General features: G+C 45.2%; 1 protein-coding gene across 1 annotated transcript; it reads left to right on the top strand.

Annotated features, from left to right (window-relative positions):
• The first annotated feature begins 823 nt into the window (after positions 1 to 823).
• CD7 (CD7 molecule) lies at positions 824 to 8603 on the top strand. Its single transcript, XM_014601845.3, has 4 exons — positions 824 to 1201; positions 4297 to 4641; positions 5234 to 5358; positions 5836 to 8603. Exons 1-4 carry the CDS (start codon positions 970 to 972, stop codon positions 5941 to 5943), a joined length of 810 nt encoding a protein of 269 aa, XP_014457331.1. The 5' UTR covers positions 824 to 969; the 3' UTR covers positions 5944 to 8603.
• The last annotated feature ends 12342 nt before the right edge of the window (positions 8604 to 20945 follow it).

The following is a 20945-nucleotide window of genomic DNA, read 5'->3' as shown; positions in this document are numbered from 1 at the left end:
GCTGGAGGAAGCTGGTACCATCTTGCATTCTTTGCTGAAATTCATTGAAGAAAGTCCCCAGTCAGACAAAACAGTTCACAGACCTGCAGTCAGTCCCCAAAGCAGATATAGCCAGTGTGAAAATGCGCAAAACAGGTTATTATTTATTAAATATGTATAGGACTGTAGTAGAAAAACTGAGGCACAGAGATGTGGAGTGAACTAAAGAAAGGTTATAGGGCAAATTAGGGAGTGGTCTGAGATTTACAGGAGATCCTTTGGTGCTTTTCTAAGAACAGTTAAATATAATATGACTTGACTAAAGTTGTGAAGTTAAAGCCTATTAAATCCCCATACAGGCTCTCTCATACTTCATGGAGGAAGACCACTTTGGCTGTGAATAAAAACATCCATCTCTGGGGGTAAAACTGCCTTAAATTGGTCTCGTAGCTTTAGTTCATTTGTTTTGGCTTTGCAGTATATCATTGTATAGACAGGCTGTAGGGTCATAACACAGTACTAGCAGCCATGGAGATATGGAGGCTGGCGATAGCCAAGCCGGTTTTAAGTCAATCACACTCTCCCAATCCTAAATTGTTAAATGGTGGGGGAGGGAGGAGAGGGAGGGACACAGGGTGAGGGTTATACTGAAGAGATCTCCTGGCTGAACCTAGACAGAGCTACAATTCTGTCTAAATTCCTGGAGCCTCCCAGAGCGTCTGTATTGGCTGCAGAACTTCATGCAGGCTATGAGCTTTTAGGAGTATGGTGCTTGTTGGTTTATATGAATGGGACGTGCCATGCCGACTTTGGAAGGGCACTGAAGACAGAAAATCTTCAGGGATATGCATTTAATTGAATTTCCTGTTTTTAGATGCAAAGAGGGCAATTATTGAACAGTCACCAGCCTTTATCCGTGTCCCTGAAGGAGATTCCATCAAGATAACTTGCTTGTTAAAAACCGAGGGTGAAGAAGAAGGGGTTTACTTGATGAGGCTTCATGCAGCAGACAAGAAAGTGGTTTATGTTCCAAAGGATGGAAATAAAAACACCTTTGACAACTTCGTCGGTCGTATTGAGACCTCAGGCCCAACAAAGAACTTGACAATAACCCTGCAGCAGCTACGGCCAAACGATTCAGATTTCTACTACTGCCTCGGTCTCATGCGCGACGCTAACTTCCAAACTGGGAAGGGAACGGGAACCTTAGTAATAGTTACAGGTATTCTGCTTTTTTCCTGTTGTATCTATGAGAAACAAAGAAATGAAGTTAAATACAAATTAATTAACTTGAAAATGGGCACAAAATGGAGAGTCTGGCAGATGGTTAAGTTGTCGTGGTTTGTTGTTGGTACTTGGAACGATCATGGGAGAAATGAAAAAGGGATAACTCCATTTCCCTTCCCCCCCCAACACATACATACACCTAATCATCCAGTGCTGGTCTGTCATGGAGAGGTGACTCAAAACTTTGTAGTGCCTTGTTCCAGGCAGCTCTCAGATTCTGAGGACAGGGATACCCAGAATGAGAGAGAACATTTAGCGAATACAGGGATTAGGACCATTGGTTTGGCTATTACACAGTTAAGGGCTGATTAAATCTCCTGCTGACTTTTAGAAAGTTCCTCTCTCGATGTATAGAGGGGAGAATTCCCCCATCCCCCAAAGCTAAGGGACTCTGATGGGTGACAAGGCCAGCTATGTGTGTTTGCAGTTATAGATCTGCCTTAGAAAGTATCAAGAGCAGTAGTGACTCTCACTTCTCCCTTTGTATGACTTTATATTTGGTGCAAATCACTTCTGCTGTTCTGCAGGTCTTACATATGTGATATCTCATTCTCTGTATCACTAGTTGGTTCCTCACTATAGTGCATTGTTTATCTTTCCTTTTGTTTTCAATATCCTCGGTAACTGTGGGAGTCAACTCAATTACCTGATACCATGTTCAGCATTCAAGCATAAAAAAGAGAGAGAGCCCAGCCAGTACAGCATGTAGTCTTTATTACTTTCTCTGGTTGTGTTGTGTTTTGTATTTAAGCACCTCTTGAAAGAAGAGTTCCTGCATACACTCATAAAAGAGCATCCTACTTGGAAGCTTTTAACTACAGGTCCCCTCTGGAGATATAGATGAAACTGTGGTTAAAATACCAGCAGCTTGTTTCTGCTGGAAGCTTTTCAACCCAGTATTTGTCAAAAACAGCAGAAGTACAATACAATTTCCATAGATAATCAAACCTAAAAAGTGACATGATGAGTCAGATCAATTATTCATCTAGCCCATCATCATGCCCATCATTCCCATTTAGTCTTTTCTTTGCTAAATGACATCAAGCCAAGCCCTTCAGTCTTTCCTCATATAAGTCAGGTTTTCTAAACCTTTCATCAGTTTTGCTGCTTGTCTGTAAGCTCTCTATCTTGTCTACAGGTTTCTTAATGGGCAATGTACAAAACGATACAATTCTCTTGTCCTCATCACCACAGAGACCAGAATAACTACCGCCTGTATCTGACATACAACACTCTTGTTGATACATCCTAGCAGGAGATTTTCCTTTTTTTTTTTTCAACAGCTTCATATTGTTGACTTATAACCTCCAAGCCCCTTTCTAAATGGCTGCCTCAGCAGTCATGCTTCATTCTCCATTCTCACACCTAGTAGTATTATTTAAATGCCCGTTTTTTAAATTACATCTTGTTGATTTCAGACTATTTCTCCAGTTTTTCAGCATCATTTTGGATTTTGCTCTAGTCCTCCAAAGTGTTTGAAACTGCTACTACCTTGGGCCAGGTACAGGCATTGCATGTTTACTAGTATAAGTGGTTGGAAATTAGTCTATACCTATAACAGAACAGAGGTTCAGCACACAGAGACTGATTTAAAAATGGATGAACCTGGTCTACTATTTCCCCTGCCTCTCACACCAAAGAGCAAATGTGTGTTCTGTTTGCTACCGATGTAAACTATGCCCCTTACAGAAAACTGCATAACTTAGATCAATTCAACTTTGGGCTTTTTGAATGTCTGTACCTAGCTATGGTGTCATGCACTGATTTAATAGGGGTAGTCTCTAGTCTATCATATCCATCATCAGTGAAAGTACTGACTAGGACTGGGCACATGGAAGAAACTTGTGTGACCTCACTTGAGAGCAAACATTGATAATACTCCTATTGAGATTTTTTTTGTTGTCCAAGGAGTTGTGCATCTGCATGGTAAGCCAGACAGTATTTCTCTAATTTATGAATGAGAATGTCATGTGGCACAGTGTCAAAAGTCTTTGTGAGAGTCAAGGTACATTATATCTACAGTTTCTTTCTAATCCATTAAGTTAGTTACCCTGTCAAAGGACATTATTTTGGTTTGATATATTTTGGACTTTGTTACTTAATTTTGGCTGGTTTTTATTGTGTTGTTTTCCTACGAGTGCTTATCAATTGATTATTTAACAATTTGTTTTAATATGTTTCTAAGAACCAAAGTTATGTTGACTGTCCATGCTCCACTGTTTCCCCATTTTAAAAAACGGGTACTATGTATGTCCTCTTTCTTCTTGGACCTACACTGTCTTCCCTGAGTTCTCCAAGCTAATCACTAATGGTTCAGAGATTGTTTCAACTAGTTGCATCTCAGGTGCTCTAGGGTGTATTTCATCAGCCCCTGCCAACTTGATGTACTCAGATATACTCTAGAGTACATCCAGTTTATCTAAATATTCTAAATGAATTCTGTATCTCTTTTTTTGGTCTCTTTTCCATATCCTTATTAATATAATTGCACAAAGTGAATGCACTGGTGATGTCTTTCAGACATACATGTGCCTTAGTTCACAGTAGCTTAATTTGCCAAGGCAGAACTGAGGCTAGTTTACTGGTGAATGGGAATATCCAGAGAGGAGTCTAATATGCCTTAACCTAAGCACATTAGCTTCATAGCTTTACATAATTTGTTTTAATTTTCTAAAATACTTCTGTATAGAAAAGCTCTAAGGCTGTTATATAACTGAAAGCTCAGGGAGAGGTGTTGGTGAAGCCAAAAATGACTTTAAGTCACAGGCCCAACCTTCCTATGTTAGGTTTTGGGGAGGGACACTGAAGAGGCCTCACTGCTGAGCTGAGACATCCCTGCAAGTCTGTTTAAATTCCAGAAGCCTTGAAGAGAATCTCTACTGGCTTCAGTGCTTCATGCAAGCTGTAAATGTTTAGAAGGTTGTAGTTGTCATTTTTGTATGGTTGGGGGGGTGTCACACTACTTCTGAATGGGCATTAAACATAGCTAAACTCCATCAATGTAATTGTCTTTGGATTTTTTGGTTTTAGATCACAATAAAATTACTGAAAAGTTGGAAGCCCCTATCAGTGGCCAGAAAGGAGACTCCATCAATATAACGTGTGTGACAGAAACTAAGGGGAAGGATGTAGAGGTCTACTTGATGAGACAATATGTAGATCCCAAGAAAGTGATTTATATTCCAAGTAATGGAAATGCAATCATCTCTTCTGCATTCACCAATCGCATTGAGTACTCAGGTCCACCAAATAACAGGACAATAACTCTGCAAGAGCTACAGCAAAATGATACGGATGTATATGTATGTGTTAGTGTTGTGCTTACTCCCAATCTCTATCTTGTGAAAGAAATGAATACCATCATGGTGGTTACAGGTATTGTGCTTTCTCCCCTTTAACTAAAAAATAAATAAATGTTGGAAAGGGCAAGGGTTTTTGTGGGTGATGTCTTTTATTGGAGCAACTGCAGGGTTGGAGTACTCTTAGACAAGACCATCATGTCTACAACGTCTCTCCAACATTACCTAAATGTTGGAAAGTCTTTTAAATCCAAAGTGGACAAAAAACTGAGGGTGTGGTCAATCTTTAAACTGTAGATCTAAAGTATCTGAAAAATCTGCCCTTCTTGAGAAAGAATCAGTACTTTCAGCAGGAGTTCTGTCTCTTCAGCTAAACATTTGTTCTCCATTATAGTAAAATTATTGCTTCGTACAGAGCGCTGATCCCTGATCATAGTTGTACGTGGGCAATCATCATCATAGGAATGATGCCTAAATCTTTTTCCCTTTAGGAGAGAAAATCACACAGGTAGTTTCACTAGTAACCAGCTAGGTATGATTGCAGTAGAGCCAAGGGAATGGCAATGGTAACTCTGCTCAGATTAAATACTGTTGAACTTTTAGTTTCCTGGATCAGAAGAGCTATGCAAAATGTTTCTCACAATTAAATTATCATATTGACTCCTCAGATGTATCTCACACACAAATGAAGAGTGTTCATTGTGGGCTGGCTTCCTGGGTGCCCTATGTGCTTGTTGTCTCCTTGGTGTTGACCTTGACTTCCCTAGCTGGCTGTATCTTGCCACATGTCAAAGTAAGTATGCCTCTACTCAAATTCTTGATATACTTTAGATTTGGCAAATAAGAATAATCCCTGCTAGCAAAGCCAAATACTTTATATGGACTTTAAAGGAATATGAAGTCATAAAAACATGATAAATTTAAGCAGTATTCCCTTATCCTCCTAAGCTCATTTCCCATCACTCTTTTTGTTGACTTCCTCTCTAATGTCATGTCTGTTGTTAGACTGTAAACTCTTTGGGGCAGGGACTGTCCCCCACATTTTTGTGCCAAAAAATATGGTCAAAAGTTTGCCTGAGGCTCTTTAAACAACTCCTTAACAGGAAATTCCCTGCACCCATTGATGTCAGACAGTGTACGGAATTAGTGTCACAGAACGTCTTGGATGCACTGCACAAGCAATAAGTTAAAGTCAAAAGTTCCCTAAGGACTCTTGAGTCCCTAATGAATATTAAAAAAATCCTGAATGGCTGCCTGCTTTGTTTTGTAGATCAAGAAATACTTCCAAAATGAACCAAATGCAGTTTATGAAGAGATGTCCTCCAGACGTAGCCACCGGGTGACAGCCATAGACAACCCTTATGATAATTGCAAGTAGGTTCCTGACAGCTGGAAGTATGCACACATCGACAGCTCCTGTTCCATGTCTCATTAAGGGCTTCTTGCTTCTCAGCACTGCAAGTCATGCTGCACTGGAACTGACTTTTATTCTTAAAAAAACCCTGTTTTTTCTTATGTTATTTTATTAACTTGATCAATCTTATAATCCGCTATTTCAGAACTATTTTGCTTATAGAAGGTTTAGACAAATTTGTGCATCTGTGCAGGTAAGTGTGTACTGGGGCAGATGGTATTAATTCCTGAAGTGCATATTCCACTTCCACAAAATATACATAGTCTTGTTCTTAGGATTAGCAGCACACACATGCCTCAGAGGAAATGAGATGGTGTGAGAGATCCTGCTGCGGTCATTGAGAGGTACAGGTGTACGTGTAGCTGTAGCTGTAGATGTAGATCAATCAATCTATAGCACAAGCTTTCATGAGTTGGGCTCACTTAATCAGGTGCTTCAGCTCAAGAAAGCTTGTATTACCTGCACACACACATACACACCTCAGTTAGTTTATAAGGTGCATAATCCTGCCTTCTACTTAATTTCCAACTAACATGGCCAACTATGTCCAGCTTTATAAAAACATAGATATATAAATGGATGCATGTATGCATGAATTTCAGCATTTGCAACAAAACATCTAGAGCAGGCAAGAGGGGCTAAACATTCAACAAGAGAGACACTGCATGGCAGTGTTATTCAAAACCTTTCTGACATGGAAACATATTCAAGTGCCAGATTTATGCTTGATGCCATTCCATGTAAGTCAGTCAAAGTTCCACAGAAATGAAGTTGCCCCTATAATCTATGTTACTGGTCTTGCTTCAGGTAATGGCAGGAAGGCTAGGGTTCTTGCATCGTTTTGATTAGTGATGCAGTTAGAGGGGTGCTCCAGGAGGTTTGAGGATGTAAGTGAGGTATAAGGAGATAAGCAGATAAGGGCAGACTTAGGATCTGGGACTTGCCTGAGGTTTGAGCTTTCCAGTCTTTAGGCAAGAAGAGGGTAAAAACCAATGTAGTCAGCCTTTTATTTTGCATTTTACTGAAGAAAGTGGTCTTGGACTTGGTTTTTAAAGGGGCAGGGCACTTTTCCCCTCAATGCTATGTTTCAATTTTAGAGCAGGGCACACTTCAGAGGTGTTTAGGGCTCCCCCAGGCTCCCTTCTTTGTGTAGCTGGGGATGCTCAGCACTTCTGAGCGCCAGAGCACAGATATCCCAGCCATTTATGAAAAGTTTTGCTACCTCTGTGGTTTAATCATGAAGTGATATAGAAGAAAGAGCATAGGGGGGTAAATCTGTTTTGGCAGCTTTTGAAGGCAATTTTTTTCCCTTTTAAGAGGAAAAGTTAAGGAAGGTTTTGTTTGCAAGAAATGCAGTATTGCAAGAGCTCATTTAGTAGGTGTGAGGAGGAGAGATGAAACCATCTGTCCTTTGAGCTGGTGACAAGTTGTCTCTCTGGGAAAAAGGCTGATTGAATGCCTCTGCAAGTGTCTGGCCAACACAAGGAGAAATATGCCTGTGCATTCAGTTAATGAAGATTTTCACTCTTTCCTTTCTTATTGGAGTGGCTTATTATTAGCTAGCTAGCCATGCAGGGGCATGCTGTACTGCAACTCTGTAATAGGCTTTTTGAATGTTTAATGTGTATTTCAGACTGAATTGCACAGCCAAACTATGTAAATATGTTTCTGAAAAAAATGCATCTATAATAGTTAATGCCTCACAGGAGCACAAATAGGGATGGGTAAGCGAGGCACCAGCAGTGGGTACTGATTTGAGAAGGAGCACAAGGATGGTGGCCACTGCCAGCCCAGCCACCACCACTAACCCACCAATCACAGCCACCCAGGGCAGAGAAATTATGCCTCTTGCTGTCTTTTATATTCTTTGCAAAATATAAAACATTGGTCAATCTGAAACATGGTCCCCATCCCCTGCTGCATCTTGCACCAGGGATGGGAAGTCAGCCCAGCTGGACTGACTTCCCATCCCAGCCTGTGGTCGAAACATTTCGACTTTCGAAACTTTTCAACTAGCCTCGTTTTGTTTTGAGGCTATTTCGACGGCCTTTGTTTTGTTCCGATTTTGCTGTTTCGACCTCGAGATTGCTTGAAACGAGACGGCCAGTGAAATTTTGCACAGCCCTACAAATTACATTCAAGTCTTGTACTAGCAACCACTTCTAATAGGCAATTCCTACTCTTCAGGGATTTCTAGAAAGTATCCTCATGTTTGCCGCTATGCATTTGATTTTTTCAGCTTCAAGTGAACTGATGAGGAAACTAACAGAAAACTTTTGGATAATTGTAGCAGTGCAGCATTTATATGCTTGATAAGAAACAATCCTAGAAAGTTTTCTTCTGCAGCAGGAACTGAGGAAGAAACTACTGGAGTCAAATATAGTTCTGCATGTTCCAGGCAGTCAATGTTGTTTGCTACTGGTTACTTAGTACACATCTGACTGACTTGCACAGGGTGTAGGCCACCAGCAGTGTTACATTATCACTGCTGCACTTTTCTCTGTTGTTATACCTGCCAAATCAAAATAATACAAAAGCTTTGAGAATTGGCTCTTACTGCAACAGATGGACCTTTTTACATTGTTGGGTTTGTTTCATGTTGTATATTTTCAATAAAATACTTGCAAAAGCAAAGCTGTTTCACATGTTCTGTATCGCCATTCACGATGCTGAACACCCACCCCCATTCACATAATGAAAATAAAATGCAGGACACTCAACATGTTTCAGCAGTAGACATATATTTCAGTGTAAATATCTAGTGCATAGTACTTCATAGCCGATACAGGAGATATGGTCGGTCCCTAAGCCAAAGGCATTATGATGAATTAAGTGTTGGTATATGTGGTAACTTGCTGTTTCTGGTGTAAATAAATTCTCTTGTGGCTACCTTTGAGAGAACCTCTGTCCATGGCTTTGCTGCTAACATGGGCATTGCTACAGTGACTGTTAGAAAAACAGAAATTCACCCAACTTCCTCTCAAAGCCAACTCATTGCTGATGAATTTTATTAGTAACAACATAGGCATTTAACGGTTTGCCTCTTGCTGACTGATACATGAACAACCGTTGTTTTGCATCACAATTTTGTGCAGAGGATTGTGGTCCCTGACTCAGGAGAAGGCACAGTAATGCCTACTGGCTACTCTGTTCACACAGAGGGGCCAACTCAGCCCTCAGTTGTGTTTGTGCTAATCCAGAGTTGCTTTGTGTGGCAGAGAAGTGGGATTACGGGGTCAGTGTTCTTTGCAGCGCACCTTCCTGCTGTTATACAGGGGAGCAGTACGGTTTCTCTCTTACAGCTGCTGCATTAGGCTTGGAACACTACTTTGAACCCTTTAATAAACAGACGGTGCCCCTTAGGAGGATGGAGTGTCCTGAGTGTGTTAGCCAAACATGGCCCGCCCCCCTCCCCCCCACCCCGAAGCCCTAGCGCTTTAGAGTGCCCAAAGACGGACACCTGCCCTGAAGCCCCATAGATGCCCTACAAGGCTGGTAGGAAGAACTTCCTACATATTCTTCGGCTCCCTTTTCTCTCCCTTTAGTTCTCATCTATTGAATATACCCCGAATAAGGTCCAGTTTTACCCTTTGCTATAATCACCGAAATGTTGTCACTTCTGGGGTAGAACATGGAATTTTGCAAAACCATTAGCACCTAACGGCACTTTGAAAAAGAAGTAAGGAAAAAACCCCGGTTCAGATGAGGATCCTCTGATACTTTAACAAATTGAGTAAAGAGGAATGAATATTTGCTGAGATTTGATTGAAGAACAGCTTTGCAGATACAAACAGCACTGCAGTCATTAGCATAATGGTCCTAGCTAACATTACCTGAGGCTTTACTTAGAAAGCCTCTTACAAGAACCATCTCACCACTAACACTGAGATGTTAACCACTTACTACTCCTACTGGCCTGTGGGCTTAGCTTAAAGGAGCCTGACTCAAAACAGCTTTTCTGACTTATCAGAAACAAAAAAGTAAAAACAAGAACCTGGGGGCAATCATGAACACTTTGAGTCTGGTCTTCATATATGGATGAGGAAGAAGAAAGAGATAAGGAGTCATATATGCCTCCTGAAGAAACAGCTGTACTTCATTGAGGGTTACTAGATACTGGCTAGTAGCTAGCTAGTAACTTAGGAGGTTCCCAGAGGCAGAGGGTGCTCAATTGCTTTTGAGATTTTTTTTACAAGTGACTGCAAAGATGGAAAGGTATCAAGTGAAGATGAGAGTTTATCAGGGCCATAAGCTAAGGAATAGTCCTGTAAAGCCAGAAACTGCAAAGCTGAAAACCATTAAAGACCTACGCACTCCCAACACCAAACAGGTTCAGTCCTTCAGGGCTAGGGACAGAAGTTACACATAAACCAGTTTAAGTGATCAGACACTGGTTTAAATCTGTAACGGTACGCAAGTTCCATCCACATAAACCAGTTTCAAAATGGCCAAAGCCGATTTAAGATAAACCTCATTGAATGTAGAATCAGACTTAGCTGATTTGGGTCAAACAGGCTTATGCAACTTCTGTCCCAGACCCCTTCCCAATTTAAGTTAAATCAGAGTCCCCCACCATCCCAGATGCTTTGCAGTCCTGGGCCGGGCTGTGCTGTCTGCTCCAGAGAGCAGGGCCATAGCAGGGGCAGGGGTGTAGCCAGACGCACAGCCCCCTGAGGCAAAAGGCGGAGGGAGGGGGTTTATTCCCCCTTCCCCTACCAAGGGACTGTGGCCCCTGTCAGCCATTCCCCTTTCCCCCCTCCCCACTCCAGCAGCAGGGGAGGGAGCATGGTCAGAGCCGGCTGGAATGGCCCCTGCCATCCACCTGCCTCGCCAGCAGCTGGGTCTGCAGGGCTGAGTCCAGCTGGCCTGTGGGTGCTGCTGAGGGCAGAGGGACCAGGCCGGGCTGGGCCACTGGGCCCGGACACTTTGCAGCAGGCTGTAGTTTGGGCTGGGGCTGTGGGGGTTGCGTGGGTCCCTGCGCCCAAGTTGGGTGGGGCTGCCATGGAGCCCCAGCTGGCTGGGAAGGGCCCCGCAGGGCTGCCCCTTGGGGGCAGGACACTTCCCAGCCTGCTGCTGGCTGCATGACAGCCTGGCCCAGCACCACAGGTGGGGGCTGGCTGGGGAGCGGGCTTCCTGGGCCAGGTCGGAAGCGCCAGCGGCCAGGTGGAAGGTGTCTGGGGGCTGGAGCCAGAGCTCCACGTGCTGGACAGAAGATGAAGAGCTGAAGCTTCCTGTCTCACCCAACCCAGAGCAGTGCAGCGCTGCCACACCAGTGACACATGGAGATGAGGGGGGCAGAACAAGCCCCCTGGTCCCAGCCAACCCACAGCTGGTTGTGTGCCTGCAGCCTTGGGTCCTGCGCAGAAGGGGTGCAGTGGTGGCTGCCCAGCTCAGGGCCTACCCGCACCTCTGAGCAGATGCAGGAAGCCCGCTCCCCAGCCAGCATGGGCAGGCGCTGCGCTGCTCTGGGTGGGGTGAGACAGGAAGCTTCAGCTCTTCATCTTCTGTCCAGCCCGTGGAGCTCTGGCTCCAGCCCCCAGACACCTTCCACCTGGCTGCCTTCTGCCTTCCAGGGTGTCTGCGGGTGAAGTCCAAGCTCCACATGCTGGGCAGAACCCGCGGGGCTGAAGCTTCCTCCCCCCACCCAGAGCAGTGCAGCATGGCTGCCTTCCTACAATAAAGCCCATGTCTTATGGGAGGGAGGGTGGTATACAGGAAAATATGGTGTTTTGACTTATAAAGGGTCAAGATTGTGGCAGCAGACTGGCATTTGCTTGGAATTTCCTACCAAAGGAGACCTCCAGGAACCTGCCCTTAGGTCTTTGCCCCACTTCAGTTAACTCAGGTGGGACATTTTGCTACCCAGCATGGCCATCAGGAGCAAAATGTAAGCACTGCAGCAGGGGACATCCAGTAGAGATTTGCATTTTCCCAGGAGCTTTCTCCTCCTTTGGCTCTGACTGTCAGAAGCACTGTTGTTCCAAAGGGAATTCAATCCCCAGCCCCACGGCTTTCTCTGCAGCTCGTGCATCCTGAGGGGCAGTGGATTCCTTTCAGACTTACTACTTATGGAGGGCGTTTATTAAAATTGCATATAACTGGATGGGTTGGTTTTTTTTTATTCTTCTAAACCCTTTCTTTGCTATCCCATTGCTCCTCACTTGAACACAATCTTGGCTAAGAGTCCCAGAAGGTACCAAGAACCTGGCATGATGTAATGGCAGGTCACACTTCTCACATGCACAAGCACTTGTCCTGGGGGTGCTTGTGGAAAAAAGTGCCTGTCAAAGCAAATGGGGATTGCATGGAGCATTGTTTTAGCTCATTATCATTCTGCTTTGTTTCTCTGAGCTCTCTCCCTTTACCCAACTTTATTTTCTAGCTATCTGGTAAACACTTAAACCTCTTCCAAACCACAAAGGGTAGTTAAAGTCCCCAGCTGTAGAACGTTTGATCAGTGACTTGTTAGTGCGCCAGTCACCAAGTCAAACCACATCGTGAGTTTGTGACATTTAAAGGTATGTCATTGTCATTGTTTTTTCCAGTCTGCTTTTGCTGAGTTTCCTCAGCTTCTCAGAAAGAGAATCCTCTTTTGGCTCAGCAATCCTCTCTTGTACTATCTCTGGAGAGTTCACCTGCTGTTCTCATTCCAATAGACTCTCATTAGTAAAAAGCAGTTCCTTACAGAGATTCCTGGTGGGTTCATGGAACGGCTAAATTCGAACACTTCAAGAACTCAGAACTATTGTTCTAAAAATGCTCAGTTAAGAGGAGATCCTGGGTGCAAGCGATGAGGGAAATAAGTCAATACTTCCTCATTCCTTTCAGGAGTTGAGGAGAAAATAATTTTCAGGCAGCCACATGGTCTGCTGAATCTTCATGTTCCTCTAGTTTCTGGGGGCTTGTTGTCGGGTGGCAAAGCTCCAAGACTGGAAACTGTGGACTCACTCCTCCCATGGATGGAGTGAAGAAGAGGGGAGAGAGAGGGAGAATTATCTTCAGAAAAAGGCTGCTGCTCATAAGAAATGCATCTTGCTGGCCAGGTACCCCTGGAGGAGCTGTCACACTGAAAAAGCAGTGGTCTTTGCGGTGGAGGTACATCTGCTGTAGTGCTCGCTTATGCTCTGCATCTCTTCAACTGAAACCAAGTTACTGTCAAATTTTGGTTTCCCCTGTCAACTGAAAAGATACTAACACACATGTACTTTGTGGTCCCTTTGATGCAAAAGGGGCTGCTGCAGTGTTTGCACAGTAGAGAAAAAGCCAGGCTTATACATTTAATAAACACAGCCATCCATCATCAGACCCTGAACCAGAAATAGTGGGGCTGAGCTGGTTCTTGGCATCACTGCCAAAGTGACAAGCTTGGTCTTTGCTTCCTTACATATGCAGTAATATTGCAGCTGGGATCCAGCATTGTTCATCACTGATTACAGTTTTCTCCTGACTTTTGTTTCCAAGGATTGCAATTGGAATAGCTGGCACACAGGGCTCAGATGGCAAAGGGTGAAATTTTGCACGTGCTCCTTTATTTGGAAGGAAGAAGAATCCTGCCATGTGTCCATACAGGGCCTAGCACAACAGGGCTCTGATTTTGACTGAGGGTCTTGGGCAATACTCAGAATTTCACAGAGCTCTTTCTTATCAAAGTATTTCACACTTCATAACTAGCCAATCCTCACACCATTCCTATGAGACGGTCCTTGTAAAATGGGTGTGAAGATAATACCTGAGGCACAGAGGGATGAAATGATACACCCAAGGTCCTACAGAAAATCAGAGAATCCTCACAGATTCACAGAAGTTTAGGGCTGGAAGGGACCTCATGAGATCATCGGGTCCAGCCCCTCAATAAGCCATATCGCCAGTCTTCTCACTATGATGCCTCTCCACTGCTATAAATGGACCCCTAATGCCTCTACTGTGGTGCTGTTGTCAGGAAACAGAGAGAAGAGGAGTAGGCTTGAAAAGAGAAATAACCTTGAGTTGGCTGTATTAAAGTGCTACTGTTTTAGCTTTTGCTATAGATGAGTCACAGGCAAACCTTGTTGATAATTTAGCTCAAAAAGCGCAGACATCATTATGAATAGGAAAGTACCATGCCCTTATATGCCAAGCTGGCCTTGTGTTTTGCTACATGCTGTATGTATCATAGTGTCATAGTGTCATAGTGCTTAGGGTTGGAAGGGACCTAAACAGATCACCATGTCCAACCTCCTGCCCCAGGAAGGAACAGGTGCCGGGGTCATATCACCCCAGCCAAATATCTGTCCAGCCTCCTCTTGAAGACCCCAAGGTAGGAGAGAGCACCACCTCCCTTGGGAGCCCCTTCCAGAGCCTGGCAGCTCTAACTATAAAGTAATGTCTCCTGATGTCCAGCCTGAACCTTCTCTCTAACAATTTGTGGCCATTATTCCTAGTAACCCTGGGTGGTGCCCAGGGGAACAGAGCCTCCCCCAATTCCTGCTGGTCCCCCCTGGTGAGTTTGTAAATGGCTACCAGATCCCCTCTCAGCCTTCTTGTGTGGAGGCTGAAAAGGTTCAGGCCCTTTAGCCTCTCTTCGTAGGGCCTGCCCTGATGCCCCTGGACCATGTGAGTGGCCTCCTCTGGATCCTCTCAATGCAACGGAACTCCAACTGGCTACAAATATCAAGGACAATAAAAAGTCTTTTTTTAGATATGTGGAGAGCCGGAGGAAAAGCAAGGGCAACATTGGACCCCTGCTAAACCAGATGGGACAACTGACAACCAATGCCCAGGAAAAAGCCAACTTGCTACATGGGTACTTTGCGTCAGTTTTTCACTAGTCCCATGAGACGACCCTGCCCATTAGGGGACAGGGAGGCCCGGGTGAGGGAGATTCCTCATCCTTCATCAATGAAGATCTCATGAAGGAACACCTTGAGAGGCTGGACACCTTCAAGTCAGCTGGCCCTGACAGTTTACACCCCATGGTACTCAAGGAGCTGGCGAGCATCATAGCCCAGCCCCTGGCACACACCTTCGAGAACGCCTGGCGCTCAAGTGTAGTGCCCGAAGATTGGAAGAAGGCCAATGTGGTGCCTACCTTCAAGAAAAGTAGGAAAGTGGATCTGGCAAACTACAGGCCCATCAGCCTGACCTCTATCCCGGGGAAGGTCTTAGAAAAGATTATCAGAGGCCATTCTTAACTGACTGGCCGATGGCAACATCCTGAGGAATAGCCAGCACAAGTTTGTTGCAGGTAGGTCTTGCTTGACCAATCTTATTTCCTTTTAAGACCAGGAGACTTATCACCCGGACAAGGGAGAAGAGATTGATTTTTTATATCTTGACTTTAAAAAAGCCTTTGATCTGGTATCCTATGATCACGTCTTAGCAAAACTGGCTAACTGCGGCCTCTGCCTCACCACAATCCTCTGACTGGGGAACTGGCTCTGTGGTCAGACCCAGAGGGTGGTGGTTGATGGAAGTCAATTGTCATGGTGCCCTGTGACCAGTGGGGTCTCTCGAGGCTCTGTCCTTGGGCCTATACTATTTAACATCTTCATTAATGATGTGGACACTGGTGTCAGAAGCAGACTGGCCAAGTTTGCCGACGACACCAAACTCTGGGGTAAAGCATCCATACCTGAGGACAGGAGGGTGACCCAGGCAGACCTTGACAGGCTCAGGAAGTGGGCAGATGAGAACCTGATGGTGTTTAACACCGAAAAATGCAAGGTTCTCCACCTTGGGAAGAAAGACCTGCAGCACGCTTATAGGCTCGGCAATGCTACGCTGGCTAGCATTATGGACGAAAGGGACTTGGGGGTCATCATTGACCAGAAGATGAACATGAGCCTTCAATGTGATGCTGCAGCTAGCAAAGTGAGCAAAATGCTGGCTTGCATCCATAGATGCTTCTCAAGCAAATCCCAGGACATCATTCTCTTGTTGTACTCAGCCTTGGTAAGGCCGCAGCTGGAGTACTGTGTCCAGTTTTGGGCTCCAAAATTCAAAAAGGACGTGGAGAAGCTTGAGAGAGTGCAGAGGAGAGCCACGCACATGATCAAATGTCAGGAAAACAGACCTTATGATGAGAGGCTGAGAGCCATGGGACTCTTCAGCCTGGAAAAGCGCAGGCTCAGGGGTGATCTGGTGGCCACCTGTAAGCTTATCAGGGGTGCTCACCAGGATCTGGGGGAACATCTGTTCACCAGAGTGCCCCAAGGGATGACAAGGTTGAGTGGTCACAAACTCCTCCAGGACCATTTCAGGATGGACATAAGGAAAAACTTCTTTACTGTCCGAGCCCCCAAGGTTTGAACTAGACTGCCGCCGGAGGTGGTTCAAGCACCTACTTTGAATGCCTTCAAGAGACATTTGGATGTTTATCTTGCTGGGATCCTATGATTCCTGCTGACTTCCTGCCCCTGGGGCAGGGGGCTGGACTTGATGATCTTCCAAGGTCCCTTCCGGCCCTAGTATCTATGAATCTATGAATGCTAGCCACATCCCACTTGAAGTGCGGTGCCCAGAACTGGACTCCAACTGTGGCCTAACCAAGGCTCCATAGAGGGGAAGGATCATCTCCCTGGGCCTGCTTGTGATGCATCTGCGGATGCACGACAAGGTGCAGTTAACCTTACTGACCACGTCCTTGCATTGGCGGCTCATGTTCATCCTGGAGTCAGCAGTGACTCCAAGATCCCTTTCTGCCACCATGTTGACAAGAAGGGTGTTCCCCAGCCTATAGGTGTGTTGCTGGTTCCTTCTTCCTAGATGTAGCACCTTGCACTTGTCTGCCTTGAATTCCATCCTATTCTCATCTGCCCACCTCTGTAACCTGTCTAGATCTAGCTGGATTCTGTCCCTCCCTTCCAGCATACCCACCTCACCCCGCAACTTGGTGTCGTCAGCGAATTTGGACAGCGTGCTTTCCACACCCACATCCAGATCGCTGATAAAGATGTTGAACAGTACAGGCCCCAGGACTGAGCCCTGGGGGACTCCACTGCCCACATCCTTCCAGGTTGAAGACAACCCATCCACCACCACTCTCTGGGTGTGACCATCTAGTCATTTTGCCACCCATCTGACTGTGTAGGCATCAATGCCACAGTCACCTAGTTTTTTTAAGAGAAGTGGTGGGAAACAGTGTCAAAGGCCTTCTTAAAATCCAGGAAGGTGACATCTACCCCAACACCCTCATCCAGGGACTTTGTGACCTGATCATAGAAAGAAACCAGGTTAGACAGGCAGCACCTGCCCTCAATGAACCCGTGTTGGTTGCCCCTGAGCATTACCTCCCCTGCTGGGCCCTTGCAGATGTGCTCCTTGATAATTTTCTCAAAGGTCTTCCCAAGGACCGAGGTAAGAATGATTGGCCTGTAATTGCCAGGGTCCTTCTTTCTCCCCTTCTTGTAAATGGGGACCACATTGGCCTTTTTCCAATCCTCTGGTACCTGGCCAGTGCCCCATGAGTGCTCATAGAGCCGTGCCAGGGGCCCCACTATGACCCCTGCCAATTCCCTCAGCACCCATGGGTGAAGAGCATTTGGACCTACTGATTTAAACATATCCAGCCCCTCCAACAATTCCCTAACTAGGTCATTCCTGACCCTAGGCATGGCGGTACCTCCCCTGGGTCCGTCCACAATTCTAGTGGGGGAGATGTCTTCGTCCCTGTTCAGGAATATAGAGGCAAAGAATTCATTAAAGAGGTCAGCTTTTTCATTTGCCACAATCAACAGATTGCCAAGCCCATCCTGTAGGGGCCTCACATTACCCAGTGCCTTCTTACTTTGTATGTAGTTGAAAAAGGACTTTTTATTATCCTTAATTCTGGTGGCTAGCCCTAACTCCATCTCTGTCTTGGCTTTCCTAACAGCCTCCCTGCAGTCCCAAGCAATGGAGATGTAATCCTCCTTGGTGATAGCCCCTTGCTTCCACTGTTTGGACACCTCTTTTTTTCCCCTCAGGGATGGGGGCTTCTTAGCACTCCTGCCCCCCTTGGTGCGCATTGGGACTGGCTCCCTTTGAGCTTGGAGGATTGTCTCCTTGAGGAACAACCACCCGTCTTGGACTCCCATCTCATTGACGCTCCGAGACCCCAATGCCTCTCCTACTAACCTTCTTAGCTTACAGAAGTCGGCCCTCATGAATTCAAGGACCTCTGCCTTGCTGCTTGCTTTCACCACCCTGCGCTGGATAGTAAATTTCAGCAGGCGATGATCACTGTCGCTCAGGTGGCTGAGTACCTGCAGACCCCTCACCAGTTCATCGCCTGTGGCAAGGACCAAGTCTAGCAAGGCATTTCCCCTGGTGGGACTATGCACCTCCTGGGTTAGGTGGAGGTCCTGTATCCCAGCTAGGAACCTATGTGAGTGGTCTGACCTGACTCACTGCTCCTCCCAGCAGATGTCTAGGTAGTTTAGGTCACCCATGACAACCACATCCCTTGACTTTACAGCCTCCGCGAGCTGACCTGAGAATTCCCGGTCCAGCTTGTCCCCCTGGTGAGGCGGTCTGTAGTTGACACCCACTATCATGTCCCTTTCTCTACGCCCCCCTTGCATTCTTACCCAGAGCACCTCATTTTGCCCCTCCTCTGACCCCATCCTAATCATTGAGGACGTGTAATGCTCTTTGACATATAGCACTACACTCCCCACTCCTTTCCCTGCTCTGTCTCTCCTATACAGCCTGTATCCCTCAATGTCCACTGCCCAGTTGTGGGTAGAATCCCACCAGGTTTCCATGAGCCCCACTAGGTCTGGGTTTTTGCTAGCTAGCAGGAGGACGAGTTCCTTCTGCTTATTCCCCATGCTTCGAGCATGTGCCCACCCCTTCTGCACTTATATCACAGATGAGAAGGCTCTATGGAGATGGGTCTCACAAATCTAAACTGACATCCACTGCAATGCATTCTTTTTGCTGGATTTAACCTAGATTAATATTTTCTTAATTTTTGAACTTCCTGACCATTCATAATTGTACTGTTTCCAAGTTAGGCCTCTTTTCGTGTGGTTACTTTAGTCTCAAAGTTAAAAAAAATATGGCATTTACAATAGAGCTTTGGTGTTTTGTGCCTGCCAGCTTCAAGAAAGCTTGCTAGCAGGCGGACCTATTCTTAGTTCTGACACAACAGCCATGTTATCAAAGCGGTACTTGTATATCTTGAGAGTATGTCTAGACAGTTTTTGGAGGTGTATGGAAACTGTGTAGACACCACCAACTATCCCGTCTGCCTCTAACCCATAGCACTATAACCACAAAAGAACTAACTTCAATACAGACTGTAAAGCTTCTTGGGACCTTGTGTAAGTATTAGGTAATTAGCTTAATTTGGGGTCTGCGATACCACAGCTATACTGCTATCAATAGTCTGAGATAGGTTCAAGCTAGCTTGGCGATGTTATCACAAACTGCAGCCTCTCCTCTCAAGCGCGATATAGACTGAGTAATATTCTTTCCCAAACTTGTCAGGTGGCAGAGAAGGATCCAAATAAAGTGGAATATTAAAATAAATGCTGCTTAGGAGACTGGGACTGGACACCCAGGATTTTCTACAGGTACATTTTCATGATTGTGAAAGTGTAGTAAAATCAGTTCAAATGGCTGATTTTACATTAATACCAATATTGGTGTGTAATTACTGCTGTACTGTGGTCCAGGGGTCCATTAACCTGGCATCTGCTGCTAGTCACCCCGTGATTTGCCATGATCAAGAACGAACAGATAGTTATATGCCATAAAATGTAGTCCTCTAGGTACTTGACACTTCTTGACAAAGGTCCAGGTCTAGATGGACTAACATGGGCCAATGATGTCAGATAGCAAATAGTGCTGTGTGTACACCATACAGTCATAAGCTGTGCTAATATTTTCTCCATAGCTGTACCGGGACCTGCTGCCCCTCCTGCTGTCTTCCAGCCTTGGCCTTCTCTTGGGCAGAAAGGGTGCTAGTCATACTTCATTTCATGGCAATTCTCTAATTAAATCACATCCTTATGGACAATTGTGTAGTTTGAGACCTATCAAAGTGTTACATCAGAGTGGAGTAGATAGTAACAAGTACCAGTTTCTTGTAGTTTCTGGCAAAAACACACTGTGCTGCTTTTCAGCTTGAGATAAATACGTATGCTTCCTTCAGTGGGTTACTCTACCTAATGCACCTTTGAAGAGTTGGTCTTGAAAGACCTCTTCTACTGGTTCAGGTCAGCTTTCCAGTGTAAGTTGCATGCACTTAGCATGCCCCTGCTCTGCCTCATTTACTATTACATCGTGCCTGGGCTCCAGGCTCCACTAGAGCATGAGTAGGTAAGGAATCAACTCCCCATTCAGCTTTTCTTTCAAGCATAAAGGCCTAGACCAGCTAAAGGCCTCATTAGGAGGTCACAGGTAACTCAAGGAGCATAATAAAAACCATGTCCCTTAGAGAATATTGAGGAGGCAAAACTTGGGAACAAAGCTGCCAAGTTATTGGTTTTTCTCTTTAAGTTCCCTATTTTTGCAGAGAAAAGCCCTCAAGTACAGACACTGGACCCATTCATCCTGTGGTGTATCTCCATTGCAGTCAAGCAGTATTGTACTTAGGAGTGATTCTGGCCTAGAGCTTTTTGCTAGGTGGGCTAGATTGGTTGACTGCCAACATAGATGTATCTAACTCTAAATGGGAAAACAATGTTGAGCTGAAATCAGCATCTCCTGAGGGAATGGAGGCTTGGGCATGATGAATTATTCTGCAGCCCCCTGTGCATAGTTTGAAAGCAGTGCATTGAGTGATCTTCCTACAGAAAAGAAATGCTTGATTGTGTGTGCAGTGTAGCACTTCCAATAGGAAGGAAGATCCCAGGGCATCTTTTGCCTTCATTTGCAGGAGAGGCAATGACATTGAACCCAGCCAGACATGCTCTGTCTCTCTGCCTGGTCCTCTCTGTAGCTTATCTAAGCAAGACCAGTTAATTCCTCACAGTTGAGTTTAAGGCTGTGCACAAAATTAC

The sequence above is a fragment of the Alligator mississippiensis genome, chromosome 8 (assembly GCF_030867095.1).
Source record: "Alligator mississippiensis isolate rAllMis1 chromosome 8, rAllMis1, whole genome shotgun sequence".
Classification (NCBI taxonomy): Eukaryota; Metazoa; Chordata; order Crocodylia; family Alligatoridae; genus Alligator; species Alligator mississippiensis.
Note: the sequence above shows the minus strand (reverse complement) of the source record. Positions and strands in the feature narration are given on the sequence as shown.